General features: G+C 49.3%; 1 protein-coding gene across 2 annotated transcripts in view; it reads right to left on the bottom strand.

Moving 5' to 3' along the window:
* The window catches only part of SPRYD3 (SPRY domain containing 3), a 450311-nt gene that overhangs the window by 230635 nt on the left and 194198 nt on the right, over positions 1–25478 (bottom strand). For both annotated transcript variants that reach the window (XM_069653343.1, XM_069653344.1), the window contains exon 6: positions 22405–22593. In XM_069653343.1, the coding sequence (XP_069509444.1) occupies positions 22405–22593 (189 nt within the window). The remainder of the gene's footprint in view (positions 1–22404; positions 22594–25478) is intronic.

Raw genomic sequence — 25478 nt, 5'->3', positions numbered from 1 at the left:
TGCTGTCTTTGTTCAGCCCTACAAAGAAGCCATCAGCAGAGGCAAACTGTGGGTTGAATGGGTGAGGTCACAGGAGGAGCTGAAGGGGGACCGAGAGGCCAAGCAGAGGAAGGGCAGCGCAGTGGAGGGCTGGAAAGTTGGTGGTAGGGCTTTGAAAAGACGAGTTATCTGAAAGAGAGTGGTATCAGTGGTGCACAGTGTTTGTAGAAACTTGGAATGGGAAGTTTAGTAGATGAAAGTGAAAGAGAAATGAAGAAGGTAGTGTGGGAGATAGCAATAGAGTAGTGACTATGGTAGTTAGTGTGAAAGGAAGTGAGTGTTGAGAGAGCGAGGCTAGTATAGAGGGGTGTAGAAGCAGGGAGCGAGGAGTAGGGTGTAGTAGAGATGTGGGAAGGGGTGACAATAGTGAGTGGGTGTAGTGAATATCCCCGAGTGTCGTGGATAGGAGAGAAGTGATAGTGGTACTGAGCAGAGCAGTGAGAGGATCTGTGGTAGTAGTAGCGAGAGAAACCATGCTAGTGTGGGTAAGAAGAGTATTGGTGGCAGCAGTGAGAGGAGCAGCATTATAGGAAAAAACAGTAAAGATGGAGGAGGAGGAGTAGAGAGAATAGCATTAGTAAAGAAAAGGTAGTAGAGATAGAGCGGTAGTAGCCAGAGCAGTAGGGTCATGAAGGGAGAGAGGCAGGGAGAAAAGTAGTACCATCGGAGAGAGACGTGGAGAGAAGGTCGGCGGAGTTGGTAGAACGGAGGAGAGTAGGGGAAGGAGCAGAGTAGTAAATGGCTAGCGGACTAGAAGATCAGAATGCAAACATATATCACCCTCTAGTACTAGCATCATCGGTAGCGTAAAGACAGGGAGCAAGTCCTTGAGGGAGATAGGCAGCCAGTGTCTCAGTGACTCCCGCTGAGACTGAGGCAGAGAATAGAGCTAGGGGCTACGGACACCCGGGCTGGGGAGCGGGGGGTGGGGGGAAGAGAAAAAAAGAGAGAAAGTGAGAGACCCCTTTTTCCAGCCAGTACCGTTTAAATCCAGTAAATGCCCGTCTGTCCTGCAATATTATAATTTTTAAAAGAACAAATTCCGACTTTCACTTTGTTCTCAAATAAAACCTTTTAAAATAGAGCAAGACTCCATGAGTTTTTCGGACATCAGTGAAATAGCCCAATGCAGCTTTTGGGGAACCAATGTATTTTGCTCACGGTCATTTAGATTTTAAGGACTTCCTTTATTCAGAGCAACCACAATTTAGGTCCAGAATGGCATTTCTGGATACATGGGCTCCCTGTGAGCCCACATAGCAACCTCCATGCTGGTTCCAACTGGTTTAGACCAGTTTACGTCCCTCAAACCTTTGCATGGTGGTGATCTGGGCTGAGTGGCAGTCCCGATGGCCAACCAAGCTCCTTCCTCACTAGACCCCCATAGTGTTGGGTGGGCTAGCTTTGGTCAGCGCTTTTTTGCAGTGGGACTTATGGCTTTGCCCATTCGCTGCTTTCCCTCTTGTGGCTTTGCCCAGTTGCTGCTTTCTCTCTTGTGCCTGTCGCCCAGCTGGAGGAATCCCCCACACCCCTGCCCCTCTGTTGATGCTTTTTTAAGCCTTCATCTGGCAATTCCGGTTGGATGTAGTTATTTAGGCAAAACCCGGTAAGGGTTTAGGGTTTCCTGCATCATCCTGCTGGCTCAACTTCAGTGAAGAATCTTGCCTTCCTTCATGTGACCATCTGCAGTCAGATTTACTGCCGCTTTCTGGCATTTTACGCCAAGGTCTCCCCTTCTCCTTAGGCCGTTCTCGGTCACCTCATCCGCTGTCCTGAACGAGGGACTTTTTCCTGCGGATGTGATTAGTGGAAAAGTTATGTGCAGCATAATACCTCGGCACGTTTGACCTCACCACTAGTTATAGGTAGATTCCCTTAACCGGCCAGGATTTCAACTCCAGAAGGCCTTAACCAGTTTTGGGTAATGCTTTATGGTTTGAAGAAGCATTCCGCCACCTTTCAAGGGTTGGTGGTTCAAGCTCAGAATGAGCTACAGGAGTTGAGTGCCATGTCTAGATATCAAATGGTATGAACAGGTTTTCCACTTTAGTGGGATGCTACAGGTTCTTCAATAAGCAGTTGACTTAGGGTAGGAGGTAGGAGAGGTTAAGAACCAGCCTTTGTCCATAAAGGGGCACGCTGCACAACACTGGCAGAACCCAGTTCAAGTGAAACCCATGTATAGCCTCACTGGGTACTTTGCTGTGTGGCTGTCTACGAGAACACAGCAGCACCTCTTAGTACCATATTCTCTCCCGAAATCTCTAAAAAAGGCGGTTTGGTCTGAAGTATTCCCTTTCATAACACAGGTCACGGGTTCCTCACTACAAGAGACCTTTCACAGGCTAAACAGAGGGTTCAGAAGCAGGCATAGGCGGAGCCTCATCTCAGCTGAATGAAAAGGGTAGCACATACACTGTGCGTTTCATCAAGAGACGGCTCAATGGTAGAGCTGAGATGGGAAACTATATACAAAGAATGGGTTGCCATAGTGTGCTCAACGAGGAGGTCTAGACCGTGTTTGCTAGGCCTTTAAAATCAAAACTGATCATATGCCTCTCAAATGGTTGATAAACGTAACTGCTTAGGTGGTCCATTAGACTTCACTATAGAGAATAGACCAGGGACCAAACATTGCAATGCTGATGGTGTGTTTAGAAAGTATAGGAAAATCATGCAGGGGTGGATCAGATCATTCTAAGGGGGAGGTGGGAAAGTGTTATGAAAAATGTATTTATTTCTCATCTCTTTCAGTGGAACTCCCAGCATATCGGATGGCTGTTTTATGACCCCTAGTCGGATTTTTGCTGTTATGGCTACTAGAGTAGGGGGACCCTGCACCCCATTTAAGTTAATGGTGTAGCACTACAGGATACTAGTGCCCGAGGATCAGGAGCCCCCTTTGTTTCGACTGTATGGGCATTTCACCCATTTGCAATGAAGCCCAGAGGGACTGGTAGCAGTGGTAGCTCTAGTTTACACTTTGTGGGTGCAATCCTGTCTACCTTTGAATTTTTACTGCATGGCAGCCATATGTTCAATGCAGTGCCTAAAATGGCTGGCTATGCTTCTTTAGTACGTTTGTGTGTCCAAGACATTTACTGCAAGGTGGAGTGCTGCTCTTTCTTCAACATGTGAGACCTTCCAGTGTCCCCCTCCCTTGAGCTGGTAGGTCTAACCATTATGGAGTTCAGCATTGGCAAGGTCATACTACTAGAGCTCTTATGAGTCATAGGGCTGTAGCTGGCACACACCATCAGAAATGGGGACCCCTTTCTGTTGCTTGGACTTTGCGCAAGCTGGTGCTGTGAAATCTGCATAGCACCCTTGCCGATGGACCGGGACACCGAATCTCTGCTGCTCTATGCTAAGAGGAGCCTTGCTGGAGACTGAGTCCTTTCTTTGTCTTCGTGCCTGCAGACCGTGCACACGTGGTCACCTCCTCTCATCAGTGGCATCCTATAGGTACTCGAACATCATGATATCGAAAGGAGAGGCTCTTCTTCATCTTAAGCTAGAGTCATGTCTGCTGATCTTCAGAACCACTACTTCACTGAGACTGGAGCCAATAGAAACTGCTGGACCCAGCTGTCATGGTTGTCAAAAACAGTCCTCTGCTAAGTAACCGAAGACCTGATGAATGGCCTTAAAGCACTCCCAATAAATCAGAACTCATCATAATACCAACTGATAAGGGTGGTGGCTTCACCACCATAAGTATCAATCAAAATGAAAATTGGGATTTGATCTCTTGAAAGAGGAGAGTTACTATAAAAACTGACTAAAAATTCCACCTCAGAAATTCAGTTGCTGATTCATGACATGACATCCTATGGCGTTGAACTAAATTGGATCACTAAGAAGGAATTTGACTACTTGTACAAGGTGCAATCTCAAATTGCCCACCATTACACGCACTGCCTGCCAAAAAATATATGAAGATCCTACTAGATTGCCCAGACCCCAACACAAATTCCTCCAGGACATTGTCTGTTGCTGGGAAGAGTCAGGAATGCTGGCTGTCCCCAATTGGACAGCCAACTCCAAGTTTGACTGTTGCTCGTGTCCCTATTGGTAGGGCTGAAGTCGACCCAGCACCTTTTTTCAGATATAAGCAGACAAGCTGGACTCAGGGACATGAGTCGGCCAATGGACCAGAATAAATCCGAAGAAGACAACTGAGGGTCGAAGGAGGACTGCATCAGTGACCAGTACTGGACCAGTAGAAACCACTGCATCGGGCAACCCGAACTTCTAATCGACAGGGAAGACCTCTGCGAGGTGCCTTCCTCCGTAAGACTGTTGGGATCAACCAGTCACCCACCCTGCTCAAGGTTGGTTACCGGTTTCCAACAGATGGAACGTGCACTGCTGGGTTTGCCCTGCAAGACGCAAATAACCAGATTCCGTTGCAAAGACTTCCGGCTGCCCAAATGGCTGGAACGCAGCGTGGGCCTCTCCAAAGCTCTGCGGGGCCTCCAGAAATCTGTGTTACCTTCCACCAACCTTCCACCAGGAGAAGTGCCCGCAGGACGATGGGAGTTTGACCGTCAAGTTGCCGAGTGTCCCCTGACCCTGTCCGGGGTCAATGCAAGGAATGCATCTGAAGATCTCCCCAAGGGTCCCTTCTTTGTGGTGGAACCAAATCCAGGTATCCTGCCTACCATCTGAGGCCACCAGAGGCTAACGGCAACAAGGGGTTATAGACCTCCGAACTACGGGTCAGTACTTCTGTGGGTCCTCCTGCAGTCTCCCAGTGGTGGTAGTTGCTTCTCTTAAAAACGGAGCTTAAGAAGTCTTAAGTCCCTACCATCCATTGGCGTCTATAGCCTGCATAGACTAAAACTTTGTACTGTACCTGCCTGAACTGAGTGTGCCCTCCTGACTACTCACCTCCATCCTTCCAGAAATGTTTGCGACCACTACAAGATCTTTAGAGACTTGGGGTAGACTAGGGCTGGACTTCTAAAGTTTATTATATGGTATTGGGCCTACCTGTGAGATAACATCACTTGCTCCCTACTTTGAAAGTTTGCATTAACGGTCTATCTTCAATGCTAAAGTACTAGTACTTTAAAAGTAGTGTGTAACCCATTTTGGTGACCAACTGTGAGGTTTATATATGCGCTGAAGTATCTGTATCTACCATATGATATTTAAAGTGTTCCTTAGTGCAGTGTAATAAAAGACTTATTTCTATAATTTACTGGTGTGGGTCTTTTACTTACCTGTTCTGCTTAGTGTTAACTGTACTACACAACAGTGCCCCTTCCTCCTTAGTCAGCCTGGCTGCTTGGTTATGCTACTACAGTGAGGGACTTTGCTCCACTGGGGTTGTAAGAAAACTTGCTAACCCTGGGTTGCCTTTTCCATGTCCTATCACACATAGAGACTTTTAAAACCCCTCCTAATAGTAAGTATCAGAAATAACCCATCAACCTAGGGGCCCAGAGGTGGGTACTGACAGTGATGCGTCACAAAACATTTGATTAGGAAGCCCTAAAAAACTCGAGTTAAAGTATTCTTTTCAGGTCCAAAGAGCCAGGAAAATAAAAATTGCCCTCAGTTTCCAGCAGCTTGGTGAACAAAGGAAAGCAGCCAATTCACATACAATGGTTAAAAGACTACAGTGGCGCGACCAGGACGGTTTAGACAAACAGATGTGGCAGAGCATTGGGGTCTCAAACCCTTTCCATGCAAAGGCAGCTTCCAACACTGACAGAAAAATGGGAACCCGGTGGTAAAACAGCCCAGAGACAGTCCCAAAGAGGAAGGCCTGGCCCAACCAGCGAGGGGAGCCAGCAGGATGGCAAGGGAGGCCTACGACGGACCACCAGCAGTGGAATATCAAAACCGAAGATGGGGCCAGCCGGTATGGCCAGGTCTGGTTTTTACAGCTTGAATAGGGCAGGAATTAAGTAAGCTACCTGCCTTCGAACAAAATTCAAACAGAACTGTGCACAGGATAAAGATTTCCCCTAGCTTACTGCACGCACCCAAGGGGTGCCTAAGCCGGCCAACCCATCACACAAAGGGGTTAAAAACAAAGGGTTAGGCCACCAATCGCACAAAAGGGTTAAAACAATGGGTTCTGTGGCCAGCCAATCTGGTTGGCCCCAACAACAGCCAATCACCCCAGACCACCCCCCACGGGATGTGGAATGGCCAGGCCATGTCAAGTACTATAGAGGGTGCATAGCTGGGTTTCTAAAGAGGCCCATGTGTGCACAACTGACATTTTAGGCCTGCCTCGTGAATTCTCTGAACAAGAAAGGATTTTTTACTAGTGAAAGGTTTTTCACATTCCCAGAGGGAATAGAAGAAAATGCGTTCAGTAGCACCATTAGAGTAATCCTTCGATATTCCAGGGACCGCATTTGCAGAATCACACTATCAGCCAGGGGCACATGGTGGGCAGCAATCATATGTTTTAATGAATGTCAGTTCTTACTATAACTTAACATTCTTTCATAATCAAGGTAGATAGACCTCTTTTTTATAATCAACATTTATTTCACCACTTGTGGTACCACCTGGCGTTGCCCGGGTCTGTAGCTGACACGCACGTGGGGGTCTTCCTATTATCTGAAAATTGCAAAATCAACAATCTCCTGAAATCAATCGCCTATACGGATAGCACAGGGCCAAACCCTGCTCCACCCCTGTGCAGGGCACATGGATGGGGTTGGTTAAATTTCACTATCGCCAGTACACCCCAGACTGGTATGCCGACCTTGGGCTTACCAGCTGTGATGGGGCTGAAGCCAACCCCGAACATACAAACACACTTTCACAAATATATATATATATAGAAGATTAAATAACTGCATACAATCTAAACCCCAGCACTTACATAAATATATACAAAATGTTAACCAGAACCTGGACAAAGAAAGAACCTAAAGCAAAATGGACAAAAATCTGAACTTTAAAAATACATTGGTCTGCGATAGCTACCAAAGAACAAGTTACTTTCTTACCTGTTAACGTTCTCTCAATGGGATGTTCCGATGACGTATTCCACATCTATGACAGGTAATCACCACAGCTGTGCTGCTTCGGAACATTTTTGGCGTCTGCGACCTGCGTTGATGACGTCGATACGCTGTCCTCGAGGGCCTCCGTCAAGCCGATGTCACCGGATGTTATAAGTAGGACGCACAACGCCCGTAGCCTCAGTTGTAGTTTTTCCCCAGAACGTGTGCACCAATCTTCTGCCAGTATGACTACAGAAAGCCTTGCGGAAACGTAAGCTGCAATCGCATAAGAAATTCTGTAGAGGGGCAGGCTGGGAGGGTACGATGTGGAATACGTTGTCGGAACATCCCATCGAAAGAACATTACCAGGTAAGAAAGTAACTTGTTCTTCGAAGGGATTGGTTCCTCCGACGTATTCCACATCTATGACAGACTCCCAAAGCAGTACCAACGTAAGGAGGAGGGAAAATAAATTAGAATTTTAGAATGCCCAATTAAATTGCAGAATAGAGGACCGCCTTGCCAAGGGCCAAATCTTGGCCATGGATCGAATCCAGGGAGTAGTGTTTTACAAAAGTATGGACATAGGCCCATGTGGCTGCTTCACAAATGGTACGAATGGGAACACCCCTCTGCAGGGCAGTAGAGGCAGCCACACCCCTAGTATAATGGGCCCGTAAGCCTACCGGAGGGTCCATACCCGCCAAGCGTAACATTCAGAAATTGTCAAGATAATCCATCTAGACAAAGTCTGTTTAGTAACAGCTTGTCCCAAACGTCCTCCAGCGTATCCTACAAAGAGCTGATCGTCCACTCTGACCCGGGACATGCGTGAGATGTAGAAACTTAAAGCTCTCCTAGGATCTAACCTATGGAGCCTCTCCTCTTCCTTATCAGGATGCGTAGGAGGATAGAACGCCTGAGAATGACCTTCTGGCTTAAATGAAATTCTGACACAACTTTCGGAAGAAAAGAAGGACGAACCCTAAGGACAACCCTGTCCTTATGGAACACTGAAGGGTGGCTTAACGGAAAGTGCCTGCAACTCACTCACTCTGCGAGCGGAAGTGACCGCAACTAAAAATACAGTTTTCAAGGTCAACAGTCTCAAAGAACAAGAATGTAAAGGCTCAAACAGATCTCCCATTAGGAATTTTAGAACCAGGTTCAAATCCCAACCGGGCACCTGGAAAGGTGACGGTGGGAACACATTAGTGAGCCCTTTCAGAAACTGAGAAATCAAAGGAATTTCAAAATAAGAACACTCCTCTGATGAGCGCTTAAATATGGACAGCGCCGCCAGGTAAACTTTAATGGTACCCACTTGCAGGCCCTTGTGGGCTAACGAAAGCAAAAAAGACAGAACCACAGGATTGGCACATGAAAAAGGATCCACGTTCTTAACCCTGCACCAGTCGCAGAACTTTCTCCAACGGCAACGGTACAGGGACTTCGTTGCAGGCCTTCTGGCCGAAAGCAACAGCTCCATCACATCTTCAGGGAGGTCCCAATCCTTATACCTCAACCTTTCAGAAGCCAAGCATGAAGGTTGAGGGACTTGACCTCTGGATGGAGAACCTGACCCCCATCCCTTGAGAGCAGATCATCTTGGTAGGGAAGACGGCGTGGAGGGCAGATGGACATGTTGAGAAGGTCCGGGTATTACGTTCTCCTGGCCCATGCCAGAGCAAAGAGGATCATTCGGGAACCGAACCTCCGTAACCTCTGCAGCACTTGCGGAATGGCGGGGACTGGAGGAAACGCGTACAGCAGTGGGAAGGACCACTCCACTACGAACGCGTCCCCTAAGGCTCCTCTTGGATGAAATTCCCACTTGCATAATCTTTCGCACTTCCGGTTGACACTGGTGGCGAAGAGATCCACTTGTGGGGTCCCCCAAAGGGCGAAGATCTCCAGGAGAATCTCCTGAGCCAGCTCCCACTCGTGAGAGACCGTGCTCTGTCTGCTCAGAGTGTCCGCCGCTGCGTTTTCATCTCTGGCCAGATGAAGTGCCGAGATCGAAATTTCCTGCTGGATGGCCCAGAACCAGAGCTGCATCGCCTCTCTGCACAGAGGGAGAGACCCTGCACCCCCCCTTTTTGTTGAGGTAGTGCATGGCCACTGTATTGTTCGTCAGAATCAGGACATTCTTCCCCCGCAGACGGCAGAAAAGCCTTCAGGGCTAGCCTGACGGCCCTCAGCTCCAACAGATTGATATGGAGTCTGGACTCCGACGGAGACCAACGACCATTGACTGTCAACTCGTTGGCATTAGCTCCCCATCCCGTGAGGGATGCGTCCGTCACGATCGTCACCTCCGGCCAGGGTAGCCAAAATGGAGCCCCCTTGATCAGATGGCCTTCGACGGCCCACCACTGAAGATTCTGGGCAACCGAGGACGACACCTGAACGGGATCCGACATCCTGCCAGAGGACTGTGACCACTGCATCTTGAGAGCCCACTGCAGAGATCTCATCCGCAGCCTGGCCTCTGGCACCAGGAGAATGCAGGATGCCATGAGGCCGAGCAACCTCAAGAACTCGAACGCTGGGAGACTCTGGGCATGTTGAAACTTGTTCACCATCTGCAGAATGTGATGAGCCCTCACCTGGGGAGGAAAAAACAGCCCCAGGGATGTGTCGAGCACTGCTCCGATGTACTGGAGCCGCTCGTTATGTGTCACGTGGGACTTCTTTAAGTTGAGGGAGAAGTCCAGCCTGTGAAGGGAGTGGCAGGTGACTGACAGAGGATCCAGGACTTGCTCAGGAGGGCGTGCCCTGATCAACCAATCATCCAGGTAGGGGTAGACGTGAATCCCCCCTTTCCTGAGATACGCTACCACCACCACCATGAGCTTGGTGAAGACCCTCTGGGCGGAGGTCAATCAGAATGGCAGGACCCGAAACTGCAAGTGCAAGTCGCCAACCACGAACCTCAGGTACTTCTTGTGCTTGGGATGAATCGGCACATGAAAGTAAGCGTCCTTGAGGTCGAGAGAGACCAACCAGTCCTGAAGTTGAAGGGCCTGGAGGACTTGAGAAAGAGTAACCATCTTGAACTTGTCCATCCTGAGGAGCTTGTTCAAACCACGCAAGTCCATGATGGGTCTCAATCCCCCGTCTTTTTTCAGGATCAAAAAATATGGGGAATACCATCCCTTGTTCCTCTCCGCTACAGGCACCAGTTCTATGGCGCCTTTCTCCAGCAGAGATTTGATTAACTGCGCAAGGAGCGTATCCGGACTCTTCAAAGAGAGATTCCCTGGTGGATTGTCGTGAGGCCCCTGCTGGAAAGGAAGACAGTAGCTGTGGGCTATGATCTCCAGTACTCACACATCTGAAGTAATGGCATGCCATTCTACAAGATGCTGCGCAAGCCTTCCACCAACCGGCGAACCATGGGACATGGCCTCATGACGGAGCTGAAGCGGCTGCAGCAGTGCCTGAGGGCAAAGAGGCAACTGCTCGAGCGGCCTTGGCATCTCAAGTACCCTGTTTTCCACCTCTGGTACTCCTACGTTGGCCGCTTTGACTGGCCGCTCCCCTCGATCTACCAAAAGACGAGTGGTATCGAAAGGAACCTCCCCTCCATTGCTTTCCCCTAGGACGAAAAGGCGGAGGTTGGCGGACTGCAGCGCTCAACGACTTTGCTGCAGCCTTTGAGGTCTGCAACCTCTCAAGGCTCTCGTCAGCATTGCTGCCAAAAAGATGTACACCATCAAAGGGCATGTTGAGAAGCCGGGCTTGTACGTCAGGAGCAAACCCCGACTTCCGCAACCACACAAATCTGTGCATCACGGTGCTCGCCGCCATGGACCGGCTGACACAGTCTGCCATGTCCAGGCCCGACTGAACGGATTCACACATGGCATCCTTGCCATCCTGGACGAGGGCAAGAAACCCATCCCGTTCCTCCCCTTCGGGAATATGTTCAGCCGTCAAAGACACACAATTCTACAGAGTGAGAGTGAAACGTGCTAAGGCACACACGGAGTTGACTGCCTGTAAAGCCATACCCCCTGAAGAAAACACTTGCTTCGCCCAGCCATCAAAACGTTTGTCGTCCCTATCAGGAGGGATGTTAGGGTACGACGCCTGCTTTGCCAGGGCCGTAGCCATCTGCACCACCAAACTCTCCGGAGCGTGGTGCGTCGTCAAGTAGCAGGGGTCGTTACTGCATGGACGGTATTTTTTCGGCAACGACTTGCTCACTGCCGGGAGACTCTCCGGAGCAGTCCAAGCCGCCACCACCCTTCTCTGTAAAGCCATATGAAATGGCAGCACCGGGTAAGTGGGTGGACCTTGGTCAAGGATATCTGTCAGGTCATCCTGCAGAAAATCCACTTGTGGCGCAGACCACCCCAAGTACTCCGTCACCCTTGAGATGAGGCGCCTGTACGAAGATTCAGCATGCGTACCAGGCTCAGGCCTGCCAAACTCGACCTCCGGGGAGGTATCAAGACCACTGGCGTCGTGCAAAGACTGATGCAGGTCTTCCAACTTGCTATGACCAGATAACAATCCAGGTCATCAGGAACCTCATCAGGTACCAAGCCTTCCTCAGACCCTTCATCTACCTCAGAGATATAATCCAGAGGCTGGAATAAATCCCTGGATGAGGGCACAGAAAAAGGTTCAAATACAGGCCTCACTGACTTCTTCAGGGCCTTCCTGGGAGTTTCCACCGATGCACGGGGCACCTCCGGTAAAGCCTCCACAAAAGGCGTCAAGGGTTTCGAAGGAATCGGCGTCGACGTCTAGCGTGGCGCTGATGGCTTCGAGCAAGGCCTCGAGGGCGGTGCCCCGAGCGTGTCCTTCGACGGCCTTGGCGCCGATGGCGTTGACTACTTCCTCAGAGGCAGCGCCTCGAGAGAGTCCCTCGACGGACATGGCGCAGATGGCGTTGACGTCTTTTTAGAAGACCTCACAGGTTCCGCCGATCTCGAGGGCGTCGAGGACCGGGACCTGGAGCGGGCTTGGCTAGAGCGATCCACCTTGTCCAATCGGGACCTCAAAGGCTCCCGATGATCACGCCAACTGCCCAAGCCCGAAGGCGTGCGAGCGGTGGCCCTAGCACGTTCCCTGTCGGCTTCTTTCGAAGGCGCGGCCGGAACGGAGCCCTGCGATTGGAGAATCGTCATCTCTGTACGAAATGCATCCCATTCTGCAGGAGAGGAATGCTTGTTGGGACAAGCAACTCGCCGTCTGGCGGAGTCCTCGGACAAGGACGGTGACTGGTGACGGCGCCTCTGCGAGTACCTCGAGTAGGCAGAGGAATGGGGGGAACCACTCCGGGACCGAGACCCCTTGGACTTACGCCGACGACGCGGAGAGTCGCCCCTCGAATCGTCAGTCAAAAGCTCGGTGGATTTCGACTTTTGGGGTTTGGAAACCCTACCTACAGTAAGCTTCTTCTGCTCCCGCAAGGCCTTCGACGTTAACGACTGGCAATCGTCACAGTCATTGGTGGCGTGGTCCTCGCCGAGGCACCAGAGGCAGACGTCATGCGGGTCCGTAAGTGACATCTTGGAACGGCAGTCCCGACACTTCTTGAATCCCGACCGCGGGGTAGAAGACGACAAAGACATGATATCTTCACAAACACCAAGTTCGAAGAACCGATAGAAGTAACAGAAGAACCGAGGCACGCCGAGATCTCCGAAGCGAACACGTTCGCGGAAAAAACAGAACCAAGAACCGAGGCACGTCGAGATCTCCGAAGCGAACACAGAACTGAGGCTACGGGCGTCGTGCGTCCTACTTATAACATCCAGTGACGTCAGCTTGACGGAGGCCCTCGAGGACAGCGTATCGACGTCATCAACGCCGAAAATATTCCGAAGCAGCACAGTTGTGGTGATTACCTGTCATAGATGTGGAATACGTCGGAGGAACCAATCCCTTCGAAAAGGTACATTCGGCTACCAATGTAGTGAAATCAGTTTGCAGGTGAAGCTAAATGTAACGCTCACCTGATTCCCGTAGAGGCGCCGGTCTTGACTGGGCGTATACCGTATCTTCAAAGGTGATGTGTAACACACGGCTGGCTCTTTGGGCTGGACCTCTGTGCACTGTATGTCTGACTCGAACGGTAAGATGTCTGCAGATAGAAAATATGGGATTAATGAACTGGGTTATTGAATGTCTCTCTCTTCTTCCCTTTCTCTTCTCCTGTAGAACCCCAAAGGTTAACGCTCTCACCTTAGGTAAGTGAACGCCGTGCTCTCCATCTGCCTCGGGGCAGGGTGCTGTAACCAGTTTCTTCACTGGATAAGGGGAGCAGGCCTCTTGACTTCAGAGGACTGCTGTCCGTCGTTTACTGCACGAACGATAAGTTTCGAGTAATTCTAATGTCTTTAAAGTCTTTAGTAATGATGTCTCTTGTTTTGCAGGGTTCCGGCGATGGCGGATGAAGGGCTGAAGTGAGTTGAAGATGGAGCCCGTGTGATGAATAGAAGCGCCTGGAAGCACGTAAGTAAGCGCTTGTTGCCTGCTTCACGATGCGCTCTAACTGTCTTTTTATTTTGCAGGTACAAGTTCAGAGCGGCTGCAGGGTGCCGGAATACCCACTGGGTTAGATGTGGAAAGGAGTAATGGCACGTGAGTATTAAAGTTCCCCAATGTCTTTAAACGCACCTTGTTTTGTCTTTCAGATGCGGGATGCAGCGCCGAAGGCCTCCGGAGCGTGCGAAGAGTTGGTAAGCTTTTGTCTTTCAGATGCCGGAATGCAGTGTGAAGACCTCCGGAGCGCACGAAGAGTAGGTAAGCCTTTGACTTTCAGATGCCGGAATGCAGCGCGAGGCGTTGGTGACAGCCGATGGACCAGGTAAGTGAAGAGCTGTCACTGAAGACCGTAATGCTAACCTGTTCTTTCTTGTCTTTATAGGTGTTGCTGAAGACTGGATTCAGGATGGTAAGCCTTTTTCCTTAGGCCCAGGATCAGATGCAGAAGACACGATGAGAGTTCTGCTGCAGAGGATGCAGAATAATGCAAAGCAAGATTCATCCATCGGGTGTGGTTTAAATAGCCTCCTGTAATGCTTAGGTGTCTCCTTCCACAGCCACGCCTAGGTAAGAAAAGAGTTCCTGCTTTCCAGAAGAGTTCCAGTGTTCTGAATCTAGGGAGTGGCTCCTGCCCCACCCAACAGGAAAAGTAGTTCCAAACAGAAGAGGATCAGAGGCTCAACTGGCAGGCAAGTAAGCAGCATGGTCTGCTGCAGGTAAGTCCACCCAAGCATTATGAGCCCGGCGCTTCCAGCACTGGGACTGGGCATATTTATGAGCCTGGTGCCACTGGCGCCAGGACTGGGTCCAAAAGGTCCCAATTGGGACTGGTTGGCACTCGGAACCTGGGTTATGGATCTGCTTCCAAGGGAGTTGGGAAAACCCTGACCTTTTGGAAGCAGAGATCATGACACTAAATCTAAATTACAGCTGCCACCACCCTATGCTCCCTTATGAGCGACCCAGGACCAAATATCCTAAAAGATTCAAAAAGGGTTGCAGCAGTAGCAGGGACTTCAGTTGAAGACCCCCTGGCCACAAAATAGGTCAAATCCTAAAAAGGAAGAGGAAAAAGCTGAAAGTTAAGGGCTCCTTCAAAAGGACCAACACAACTCCCAAAAATGTAATTCTATCCTAACATCTAGCAATCTCCAATTAATTACATTACTATAAAAACACACTTTTAAGCTGTGAAGCTGGCTTCAAAGCTTGTGGTCTGAATGTCACCAATCCAATCTAATCAGAACCCAGATTGAACAGTTTTAGTGAGATATGGCATCCATCCCATCATCCGCAAACTGGTGTAATGTTCCATATTCGTATATGTATGCAGATAGCAAAACGTTATAACTTCAGGATGTGCCAATAAGTTTTAATTTAGATATGAGCTCTAACATGCTAACTCATAATCATGTATTCCAAGTACGCTAATTCACTATATGGAACAAGTTACTTACCTGTAACTATTGTTCTCCAGCATGGGTCATACTGCCCTCTCCCTAAGCCCCTCCTCTGGCAGCCATCTTCAGATTTGGTAAGTGGCAGTATTACCAAGAAGAGCTGCAGAGGGGTAGGAGGGAGGGTTTGCATTTGAATGCATACCAGACCCATGCTGGAGAACAATAGTTACAGGTAAGTAACTTGTTCCTTCTCCAGCATGGGGTGTGGCATGGATTCACATGCTCATGGATAAAGAATATATAGCAGTACAACATTACACAACCACCAGAGTTGGCAAGGCTCAACAGAAGCAATTACTCTTGCCTACGGAACAGGTTCACCCAAGCGAACAGGTTGCGTAGCACTGCTTGGTCGACCCTGGACTCATCCCTGGAATCCTTGTTGACGAAGTAAAATCTTGTGTAGGTGTGTGTGGACCTCCATGTAGCAGCCCTGCAGATGTCCAGCAGGGACACACCAGACAGGAAAGCCGTCATCGCAGCGATTGCTCTGGTGGAATGGGCTCTCGGAGAGCCAGGCAGCGGCCGGTTCGCCAACCGATGGCAGTGTGTGATACAGCCGGAGAGTCACCTGGAGATGGAAGCCTTAGACAAGGCCTTCCCATGGTTCACAGGACCAAAGTTCACGAACAGTTGAGACGTCTTCCGAAAACTCTTTGTGCGTGCCACGTAGAACTACAGAGCGTGAGCAACGTCCAGCAAGTGCAAAGTCCTTTCAGCCGGTGAGAAAGGTTTCGAAAAGAACACCGGCAACACCAAAGGCTTGTTGAGTTGGAATTCCAATTGCACCTTTGGCATGAAGGAGGGGTTCCTCCGCAGCACCACCCTCGATTCGTGAAAAGTCAGATAAGGTGGTTTGCAAGATAGGGTCTGAATCTCACCAACCCTTCCTGGCAGAGGTGATGGTCACGGGGAAAACCGTTTTCAATGAGGAGAGGGAAAAGATGCATAGGCTCGAAGGGGGCCCTCATGAGCCTTGTCAGTACCACGTTTAGTTTCCATGCCGGAGCAGGAGCTTTCACCGGCGGGAAAGATCAGAAAAGTCCTTTGAGGAACTGCTTGACGAGACGGTGGGACCAAAGAGAAGATCGTCCTGGAGACCTGGTGTAGCGGGAGATAGCCGCTAGATGCACCTTGATAGAGGAGTGCGCCAGCCCCGCTTTGACCAAAGACAACAAGTATGGAAGAATCTGTGGGCCCGTGACCCTCAGAGGGTTGATCTTCTGCGACCGGCACCACGTAGCGAAACACTTCCACTTGTGTCCATAGCACTTAAGAGTCGACGACGCTCTGGCAAGGACCTCCCTGCAGCCCGCCGGCAACTTGTACCCTCTGAATCCAAGGGCTGCAGGAGCCAAGCCCTCAGGTTCAGCGATCCTGGGTCCTGATGCTGGATTGCGCCTCCTTCTCTGGTGAGTAGATCCGTGACCACTGGCAGCTTGACCAGAGGCGTTGTTGATAGGCTGAAAAGGTCAGTGTACAAAATCTGCCTCGGCCAAGCGGGGGCGACTAGTATCATCCTGCATCGGTACTGTTTGAGTTGATTGATGACTCGCAGCAGAAGAGGCAACAACGGGAACACGTACAGGAACAGGCCTTCCCACGGGAAGGAGACAGCGTCCCCCATGCTCCTCAGCTGGTGGAACCTGCTGGTGAATTTCCGGCATTTGGAGTTTGTCGCTGTCCCAAACAGATCGATCTGGGGTCTGCCCCACTTGAGGAAGATTTGGTCCACCTGATCCTGCCGAAGTTTCCACTCATGGCAGGCGCGCAACTCCCTGCTGAGTGAGTCGGCGATGGTGTTCTTGACTCCCGCCAGGTGAATGTCATGATGCCTACCCCCGGGGACCCAGACCAAGTCCAGCAACCCCGGAAGCAGGCATAAAGTTGTCGCAAGCAAGCCCAACAACCCCTGCTAGGGGCTATTTGGGTGCAGTCCTGGCGACTATTAAAACTTACCTGATGCAGACCATGCTGCAAACTTACCTGATGCAGACCATGCTGCAAGAGCTCCAAGCCAAAAGAGGCTTGGAAGGGACTACTTTACCTAGGGACTATTTTTTACTCGGGTGGGGCTGGGGAGGAATACTTACCTGGGACTACTTTGGAGGCTATTTAAACCACGCCCGAAGAGCAGCACACGCTTCGCGTTATTCTGCATCCAGCAGCGTAACGCTCACTGTGCCTGCAAGTCTGCATCCAGTCTTCTGCCACGCCCGCCTCGAGTCTGGAGCTCCTAGAAAAAGGGAGAAAGAAGGAGAAAAGGTTAGAACAAGAGCAATACCTTTGATCCTTACCTGAATTCCCGATCCATCGTGCCTTCGACCTGGAAGAAAGAAGTTATTTTATGCGCGTCGCCTCGCCTGCTGAAGCGCCGCGCTGAACTCACCGGCCTTCGTAGCATCTTCACATTCCACCGCATCCTCCTGCATGTTCCCGCCGCACTCCGGCACCTAAGGGGAAGACAAGAACAGCAAGGTGAGCCAAGGGAATACACAGAGGCAATATTAGTTACCCCCCCATAGACTTACCTGATTTTACCACCGGGGGTACTATTCCTCTTCACGGATCAGCGCAGCTTCCACTGCATCTTTGCCGAACCCCGGCCCCTAAGGGGAAACAAAAGGACAGCAAGGTGAAACAAAGGGACAAACAAGGGGAAACCTCCTCACCACAATAGACTTACCTGATTTTACCGCCGGAGGCATTATTCTCTGAGACTTCATACTTTCTCTCAGCACCTGAATAAGGGAGAAAGCAACAGGTTACATATTGACATTATTTTATCGAACTGCATTGGATAATACAAACCCTTACCTGAATATTACCGGTTGCCACGAAGAACTCTTCGCTAGGGTCAAGCTGCAACCTGCAAGGAATCGGACAAGAGTGAACGTCAGACATTTGAACTCTTACGAACTGCATACTCACAGCGTCTTGCCGGGAATCTCAGAGTCAATATTTTTCTGGAACTCACCAATTCCTTTGAGCCAGTGAAGCAACTGGTTATCTACGCGCCCCTGCGCTCAATGCAGGATGGGGAGCTCATCTTTCCAAACCATCAGGTGAGACTATAAGAGGGGACATCAAAGGTGATCAGTGGGGAGAACAGTGGGAGTGGGGGGGGGGGTTTAACGCTCAACTCCACGGGTGGTTAATTCCCTTTCTCCATTTGCAGAAGAATATTCCTACGGGCCAAGCAAACAAAGCTAGGTGGGCCAGTCCAGTCCGTCATCTCGGCACTACGCGTCACATTGGTGGAGACCGCAGCTGTCCAGTTCAGATCGACACCCCTGTGGGAGCCAGGTGAGCGTAACAGTGAAAGGGGATGAGGAACACCTCTTGTTTGATGGCCCAGTGCCACAAGTCCTGCGCCTCTTTGGAGAGCGCTGGGGATCGGGTGCCCCCCTGCTTCCTGATGTACAACATTGTGGTGGTGTTGTCCGTGAAGATCCTCACCACTTTGCTCTTCAGGGACGGAAGGAATGACTTGAGGGCCCAAAACACTGCCGGGAGCTCCAGGATATTGATATGAAGATCTTCTCCTCTGGAAGCCACAGGCCTCTGGTGTGAAGAGGTCAGGTGAGGGCTCCCCAGCCCTCCAGGGGAGCATCCGTAGTGACCGTCTTCTGGTATGGGGGGTTTTGGAACCCCTTGCTCCAGAGGATGTTTGGGGCCACCCCCCCACCTTATCGCCCGATGGAACTCATCGTCGAGAGGGATCCTGTCTGCGAAGCTTCCGGAACACCTGGATCCAGCAAGCGTCCAGCAACTCTTGAAGAGGTCGGATCCATAACCTGCAGAGCCGGATCAGGTAGATGCATGTTGACATTATGCCGAGCAGCGACTTAATGGTCCGCACCGTGGCGGTCTTCAGTGACTTCAGACGTTGCACCTTCCCCAGCACGGATGCAACCCTGTACTTCGAGGGCAACGCTAGGCAGGAGACCGTGCTGAGCCTGGCCCCCAGGAATAGAGCATTCTGCGATGGTGTCAAGCAGGGCTTTGGATAGTTTACGGAGAAACCCAGACCCGTCAGTAGCTTAACGGTCCTCTCTGTGTGGTTGGCGCCAACTCTCTTGACTTGGCTCGGATGAGCCAGTCGTCAAGGTACTTCTTGAGACGCCACAGGTCTAGAATGGGCCTCCAGCCCCCTGTCTTCTTTTTTACCAAGAAGTACCTGGAGTAGACTATGGAGCCCCGTAGTCATCTTGGAACCAGCTCCATTGCTCCTTTTCTTAGCATGGCCCGTGCTTCCTGCAGTATCTGAGGTATGTGCTGCCCCTGGCGGGACACCGGAGGGATACGCGGACACTTCTGCTGAAACTCCAGTGTATGTCCATGGGCGAGAGCGGCCAGCAACCATCGGTCGGTGGAGATCTTCTTCCACTCACTGATACAGACCGCAAGCCGGCCTTCCATCGGGGTGCATTGGTGGGAGCCCAATGTCCTGGCCAGTTCATTCCTGCTTCGGCCCCTGCGTTCCACCTTGGGGGCGACGACGGTGCTGGTCACCTCCACCAAAAGCCTTGGAACGGTCACTATAGGCATCCTGGGTCGTGGAGCCGGAGGAGGCAATGGCTGTTACACTAGATGCCCAGAAAGCTTTCGATATGGTCTCATGGCAATATATGTGGGAAGTCTTGGAAAAGTATTGGGCCAGAAGTGATTCGGTACATCAAATTGTTATACACATGTCCTACAGCAAGTGTACTAGTCAACTCCCAGAGGTCCGCCCCTTCACACAGAGCTGAGGCACCCCCGCCAAGGCTGTCCGTTCTCCCGCATCCGTTTTTGCATTAGTCATAGAACCTATGGCTGATCACAGAGCACAACATGCCAGAAAGGGAATACGTCTACAGGACCAACCCGAGATAATATCTTTATATGCAGACAATGTCCTTCTATACATCAGAGACCCATCCACAAACATGGATCCAATATTGAGGCATGTGATATGAATATGTACCTTCTCGGGATTCAAAATCAATTATAGTAAATCTGAAATGTTCCTGTTCACCGAGGCAACTCAGTGTCCCACAATTGAGAACCCTCTCCGCTTGTCACCAAATGGTGTCAGGTATCTGGGGGTACAGGTGTCCAGGACCGGACCAGCGTTGCTTGCCGATAACTATGTTGCAGCAGAAAAATATATATCGAAACCAAAATTGCAAGATGGCGCTCCCTTCCAATCTCTATGGCGGGCAGATTGTCACTAGTGAAAATGATCCTGGTCCCGAAACTCCCATTTATCTTGGCAAATGTCCCTATCTGGCCTGTAAAGCAGTACTTTGACAGGCTACATGGCATCTGTGCGCAATTCCTCTGGCATGCCGGGGCGGTACACAAAAAGTGGGCACATATTTTTACCCTACGAGAGAGGTGGCTACACTGCCCCCAACCTTCAACTATATTGGATAGCGGCACAGGCCCAATATTCCTCGTACTGGTATGTTGAATCTGGGGGGCCACCTCATGTCAAATTAGAAAACTTAGCAATGAGTGAAATCAATCCTAGAACGTAACTTCTACATCAGACCTACAGCGACGACTCTCCACTGGGCCCCATGGCTGCCACGCTGTTGGCGTGGGGCCCGAGTGCTGCAATCACCGACCGAATCATGCCCCTACTATAAGTGGCTACAGATCTGGAGATTCCCTGGACTAGAACCCATGGACGACACAGTGCTGACACAGCATTGGCAAGGACTGGGATACAGGGCCCTTACCGACATATTCTCTGAGGGGAGGTTCATTACACCACAGACATGGCGGGCCGGGCACACAGGGTCGGCAGTGGAAATGCTACAATATTATAGGCTCCGCGCCTCCGCCCGGGCCATGTGGCCTTCCTACCCGGATGAGCCCCCAGACATGCCAGAAATACACTACATTTGCAACTCCAGTGGAGCTAGGGGAGTAGTCTCCTCCTTATATAAGATACCACTAGAGAAAATCCCAGACCAACCATCCAAAGTGTGTGATACATGATACAAACTCTTGAATAGATTAAACTACACTCCTCATAGGCTCAACCGGCACTCAACACACACTTGCACTAGGTGCAACGACGAAGAGGCCGACCACATACATATGATTTGGACGTGTACCAAACTCCAAACCTTTTGGAGAGACATCCTGCAAGCACTCTCCGAGATTATGGGCACTGCCACAGGATCGGACCCACTCGGGTCATGTTTGGGGTGTGGGACATTACCATGAATAAGAAAATGCTAGCCTTTCTCAATGTAAATTGTGTTGTGGCCAAGAAATGTATTCAACACTGGAAGCAACCCTTTCCTCCAACTTTTGCAATGTGGTTGAATGCACTAACCTGGACTCAAACATGCAAGGAGGAATATCTAAACTTGCTACCTTCACAATCTCACACAAAAAGTGTATGGACTGAATTCAACACCTACCTCTCCAACCAATCTGATGTTATTCCTTGATTTCCTGAACTGCATCCAACTTTCTCATTGACCTATGCAGCGATATGAATGCGAATGATAACTTAGTACAGCTGTACCAAGGCCCTTTTTTACTGCTTTAACATGTGTAATTTGTCTGTGTACACGTAATGTAAGAAATTTCTGAACATGTATGTTACAAACTTCTGCCAATAAATAAAAGTTTTAAAAATATATAATATTAATAGAACATACACATATCGGCATTCATAACCCTACAGAGAATGATTTACTCAGATAACAATCAACACTTGGAGATGCCACCTTACAGCCAGTGGAGGCAGAGGATTTTAAACACAGGCTAGAATAGATTATTACCAAACACATTCAGGATTAAACAAGAAAATATGTTATTGAATAAGTCAACAAAAAAAAAAAACACTAGTTTTATCCTCACCCCTCCAGCACCACAACCATTCAATTCAGATCTCTGATGAAACTAAATGTTCAAGTTCAGAAACAACACCTGGATATTTTTGGGCTGCAAAATGGTGGTGTGGCAAGTTGCCCAGAGCAGTGCCAGTTATTCAGATTCATTCAAAACCTTCCACCCATCACTTCTTTGGTTTCCGTTTTCCTCCCTATGTGAGAGAGGGCATGCCCAGGCGTGAGTCCCTTGCTCGGTGGGCCATAAGGAACCAAGCTACAACTCACTGATGAGGCACAACAAGGCCTAAACATGTCTGGTATTGCTTACGTTTCCGTGCAGAGAGGAATTTCTGGGAAGGGCTGCTCCCCTTGGCCAGTACCCGACTGATTTACTTATGGATGGAACCCTTTTGCAATGGCGCAAACGGACTAAAAAAACGGTGGTGTGGAAGGTTGCCCAGAACAGTACCAGTGCTTCAGGTTCATTCAAAACCTTCCACGCATCAATTTTTTGGTTTGCATTTTAAATATTACCAACAGTATGTATAACTCCCAAACAATGGCAAAAAGTTGACTGAACTTACTGTGCCGCCAACCTTCACATCGTGCAGTCGGCCCCACTCGTCCTCGTAGCTGTCCACCATCATTATGCTGTCGTCCTCCTCGTTTCCTAGCTCAGCGTTTAGGTGAATACGGACTTCCTCCCCCAGTGAGTGCATTCCCACAGCAGGGAACAAACCATCTGGTGAAAGGGGCATTATAGTGGAGCCGACCTGGGATAGGGTAAAGCAGGGCGATCAGTGAGTGATCAACTCTCATTCCAAGTGGACGCTTGCTGCTGACATGAGGCAAGACTGAGCTTCACAAACGTAAATGCAGGCAAAGCCGACTGAGCCCATTACCATTACAAGTGTGATATTAACACCATAATTAGAGCACTAAGAATAAAATCGGCATGAAGCGTTGTATGATGATGAAAAAGGGTGAACAAATTACTACAATTGTCCAAATAATGTCTAGCAAGGTGAGGTGGCCAGCAATGAAAGGAAAAGACTGAGGGTCATGAAGTATCAGTGGTAGAGAAAGAGTCTTCTCCCAGGAGTACCAAACATTCTTCAGTTGTGGACTGCCCCTTGCTAATTAACGTAGTTCCAACAGCTCCAGGTTAATACATCATAAATAAACACTTTCACTGTACCTTGCTATGTCCACTGTAAAGGTTGGATACCAGGGAGTTGCCCTAAAACGGCAATAAATACAAAGAGGCTGGCACATCCAAGAAGTGTTAACCATCAAGAAGTGGGTGAGCATCTGTTTATTTCTAAGAGATCAGAACGATAGATACCATGTTGTCTGGAGAGAAGGACAAAAACGAAACCAGGTTCGGTGCCTCTGTACCACTCCATATGCAATAAGTAGCCCCTATGCTCGTGAGAAAATAAACTATCTGCCCACCAATAAGGGCAACTAATCAGGACATGGCCTGAACTCCCATCAAGGACACGAGTTTTGACGCATGTTCAAAATAACATTAGTTTACAAAACAACAAAATGGCACACTGGCCATAAAAACGTCAAAGATGTGATCTACTAAGAATCCAATCTACTTAAACAGAAGGAAAACCTGCAGTCTGGCCAATATTGCAACAACGTTCAAAAGGGAACACTTTACAATACGTTATCCTTGTTGCAGCTATGTGCTTTCTTGAAGCAACAAGGTGTTTACATTTTTCATCAAATATTCTAGCAAACCTATCCAAAGAGCAAACTCGACTTTCTTATTCCATTATAGCAAGTTACCCAATGGGCAAACTTAGCGTTACAACACCAGTGGAGTTCTCACTTTCGTAATGTATTAAATTGTTAATGGGATTTTCAGAATCTACTCTGGTGAGGGGTTCTGCAAAGCCAAACTAAATGGGCAATCAGATGATACTTTAGTCTTTGAACAAACTCTTAAAAAGGTAGAGTGCGGAGCATTCAGACATAGACTGGGTAGCAGGTAAGTATGGCGTGGAGTCCAATTAACAATTGCAATGTATGTTAAGGAACAGAGTTTCAAACAGGTCAGTCTAAAAAGACAGTATTTATTTAACATAAGATTGCATCACGTTAAACATACTAACAGGTAAGTAATATAAATAACTATGAAAGATGTATACATCCACAGAATGGTAAAACCAAAATGGATTACGTACCATGTTAGAATTTAACACAATTAGATAACCCTAGTGGGAGAGGAAAGGTTAGAAGTAAATTCACAATACTAAAATGGCTAGTGCGCTCTAGTACACAAGAAAAAAGCGTTAGATCAAGGTCCTATCAAGCAGGTTTCTGAAGAAATGTAACGTAGAAAGTTTCCAGTCAGTTCTCCGGCTATGGAAAATGTAGACTACCAATACGAAAGCCCTAGGTGACTGTAGTAGGCTCCTGACTCAGACCCCACAGCCTATGGCCCAGTAAGGTAGCCACTTTTAAAGTTAGAACTTTTCACCCAATGCAAGTCAATAGGTTTAGGAGCGCTTATGGGGATCTAAGCTGTAGACTCTGACTTGCAAAACCACAGGGCGGGGAAATGTGGGGCCAATGGAGTTCACAGTAGGCTTAGTTGCTGAATGGCCACATGCTGCGGGTTTGAGGCTTCCACCAAAGGTTAGATCACACCTTTACAGAGAACCCCGATAAGGTGAACACAACTCAATTTCAGGACCAGCAGCACCATACAACCCCTCAGCAGCAGCAGTTGGGAGCAGTTTTTGGTGTGACCCAGGACAGGGTCGGGAGGCACTCAGAAGCAATGTTGTCACTCTGACTTGCAGCAGGCCCTTTCTCGTGGTGAGAGACGGCAGCAGCAGGTTGCGGAGGTGCCAGGAGAACAGTGAAGATGCAGCAAGGTTTTCAGTGACGGGGCAGGAAGGTGTCCATGTGACGGAGCGGTACAGTCCTAGGAAGGTGCTGGCAAAATGTAGACCTTGCAGCGACTCTGGGCCTGCGAAAGCAATGGATGCTTAAGTGAACTTTCAACTGATTGCCCACAACATTCCAGAGGAGGCAGGCACTCGGTTCAGGTATTCCCTATTGACTTGAATGCAGAGGGCTAGTACAAGGTGGTTGGTATGCCAATGGTGGTTGCTGCAGTAGTCCTCCAACACATCTCCATTGATCTGTCGGCTTCAGTAGCTTGGATCTTGTGGTTGACGATCTCAAAATGGCTCCAGGTCCTCTCTCTTTATGCAGAATGTGGACTGAGGAGGGAGCCCTGCCCACCAATGGAAGGGACCTACAACATTCAACAGTTGGAGGCTGTCCAAAGAAGGACAGCCTGACACCTCATATTTAGACCAGCAACTGGGCATTCCCTGCCTGAAGTGTGTAGTTGGACCATACACAGACATACAAAGCAGTGACAATCTCGTTGGCTGGAGTACTGTGTATGTACACGCTCTTTTATACTCATTTCCGACCTGCGTAGGGTGTCGGCAGACCATCAAATAATATGGCACAAAAAACAGGGCTTAAACCACTATGAGGAGCCATTTTGAGCATACAGATTTTCATAAAGGCCTCCTCAAAATACTAACATAAAAGGTGCATGACTGTGCACCAGAAAAAAGGGAAACATTGGTTCACGGTCACCAGTTTGTTCATTGTGCATTAA

The sequence above is a fragment of the Ambystoma mexicanum genome, chromosome 3q (genome assembly GCF_040938575.1).
Source record: "Ambystoma mexicanum isolate Mex_15411 chromosome 3q, UKY_AmexF1_1, whole genome shotgun sequence".
Lineage (NCBI taxonomy): Eukaryota > Metazoa > Chordata > Amphibia > Caudata > Ambystomatidae > Ambystoma > Ambystoma mexicanum.
Note: the sequence above shows the minus strand (reverse complement) of the source record. Positions and strands in the feature narration are given on the sequence as shown.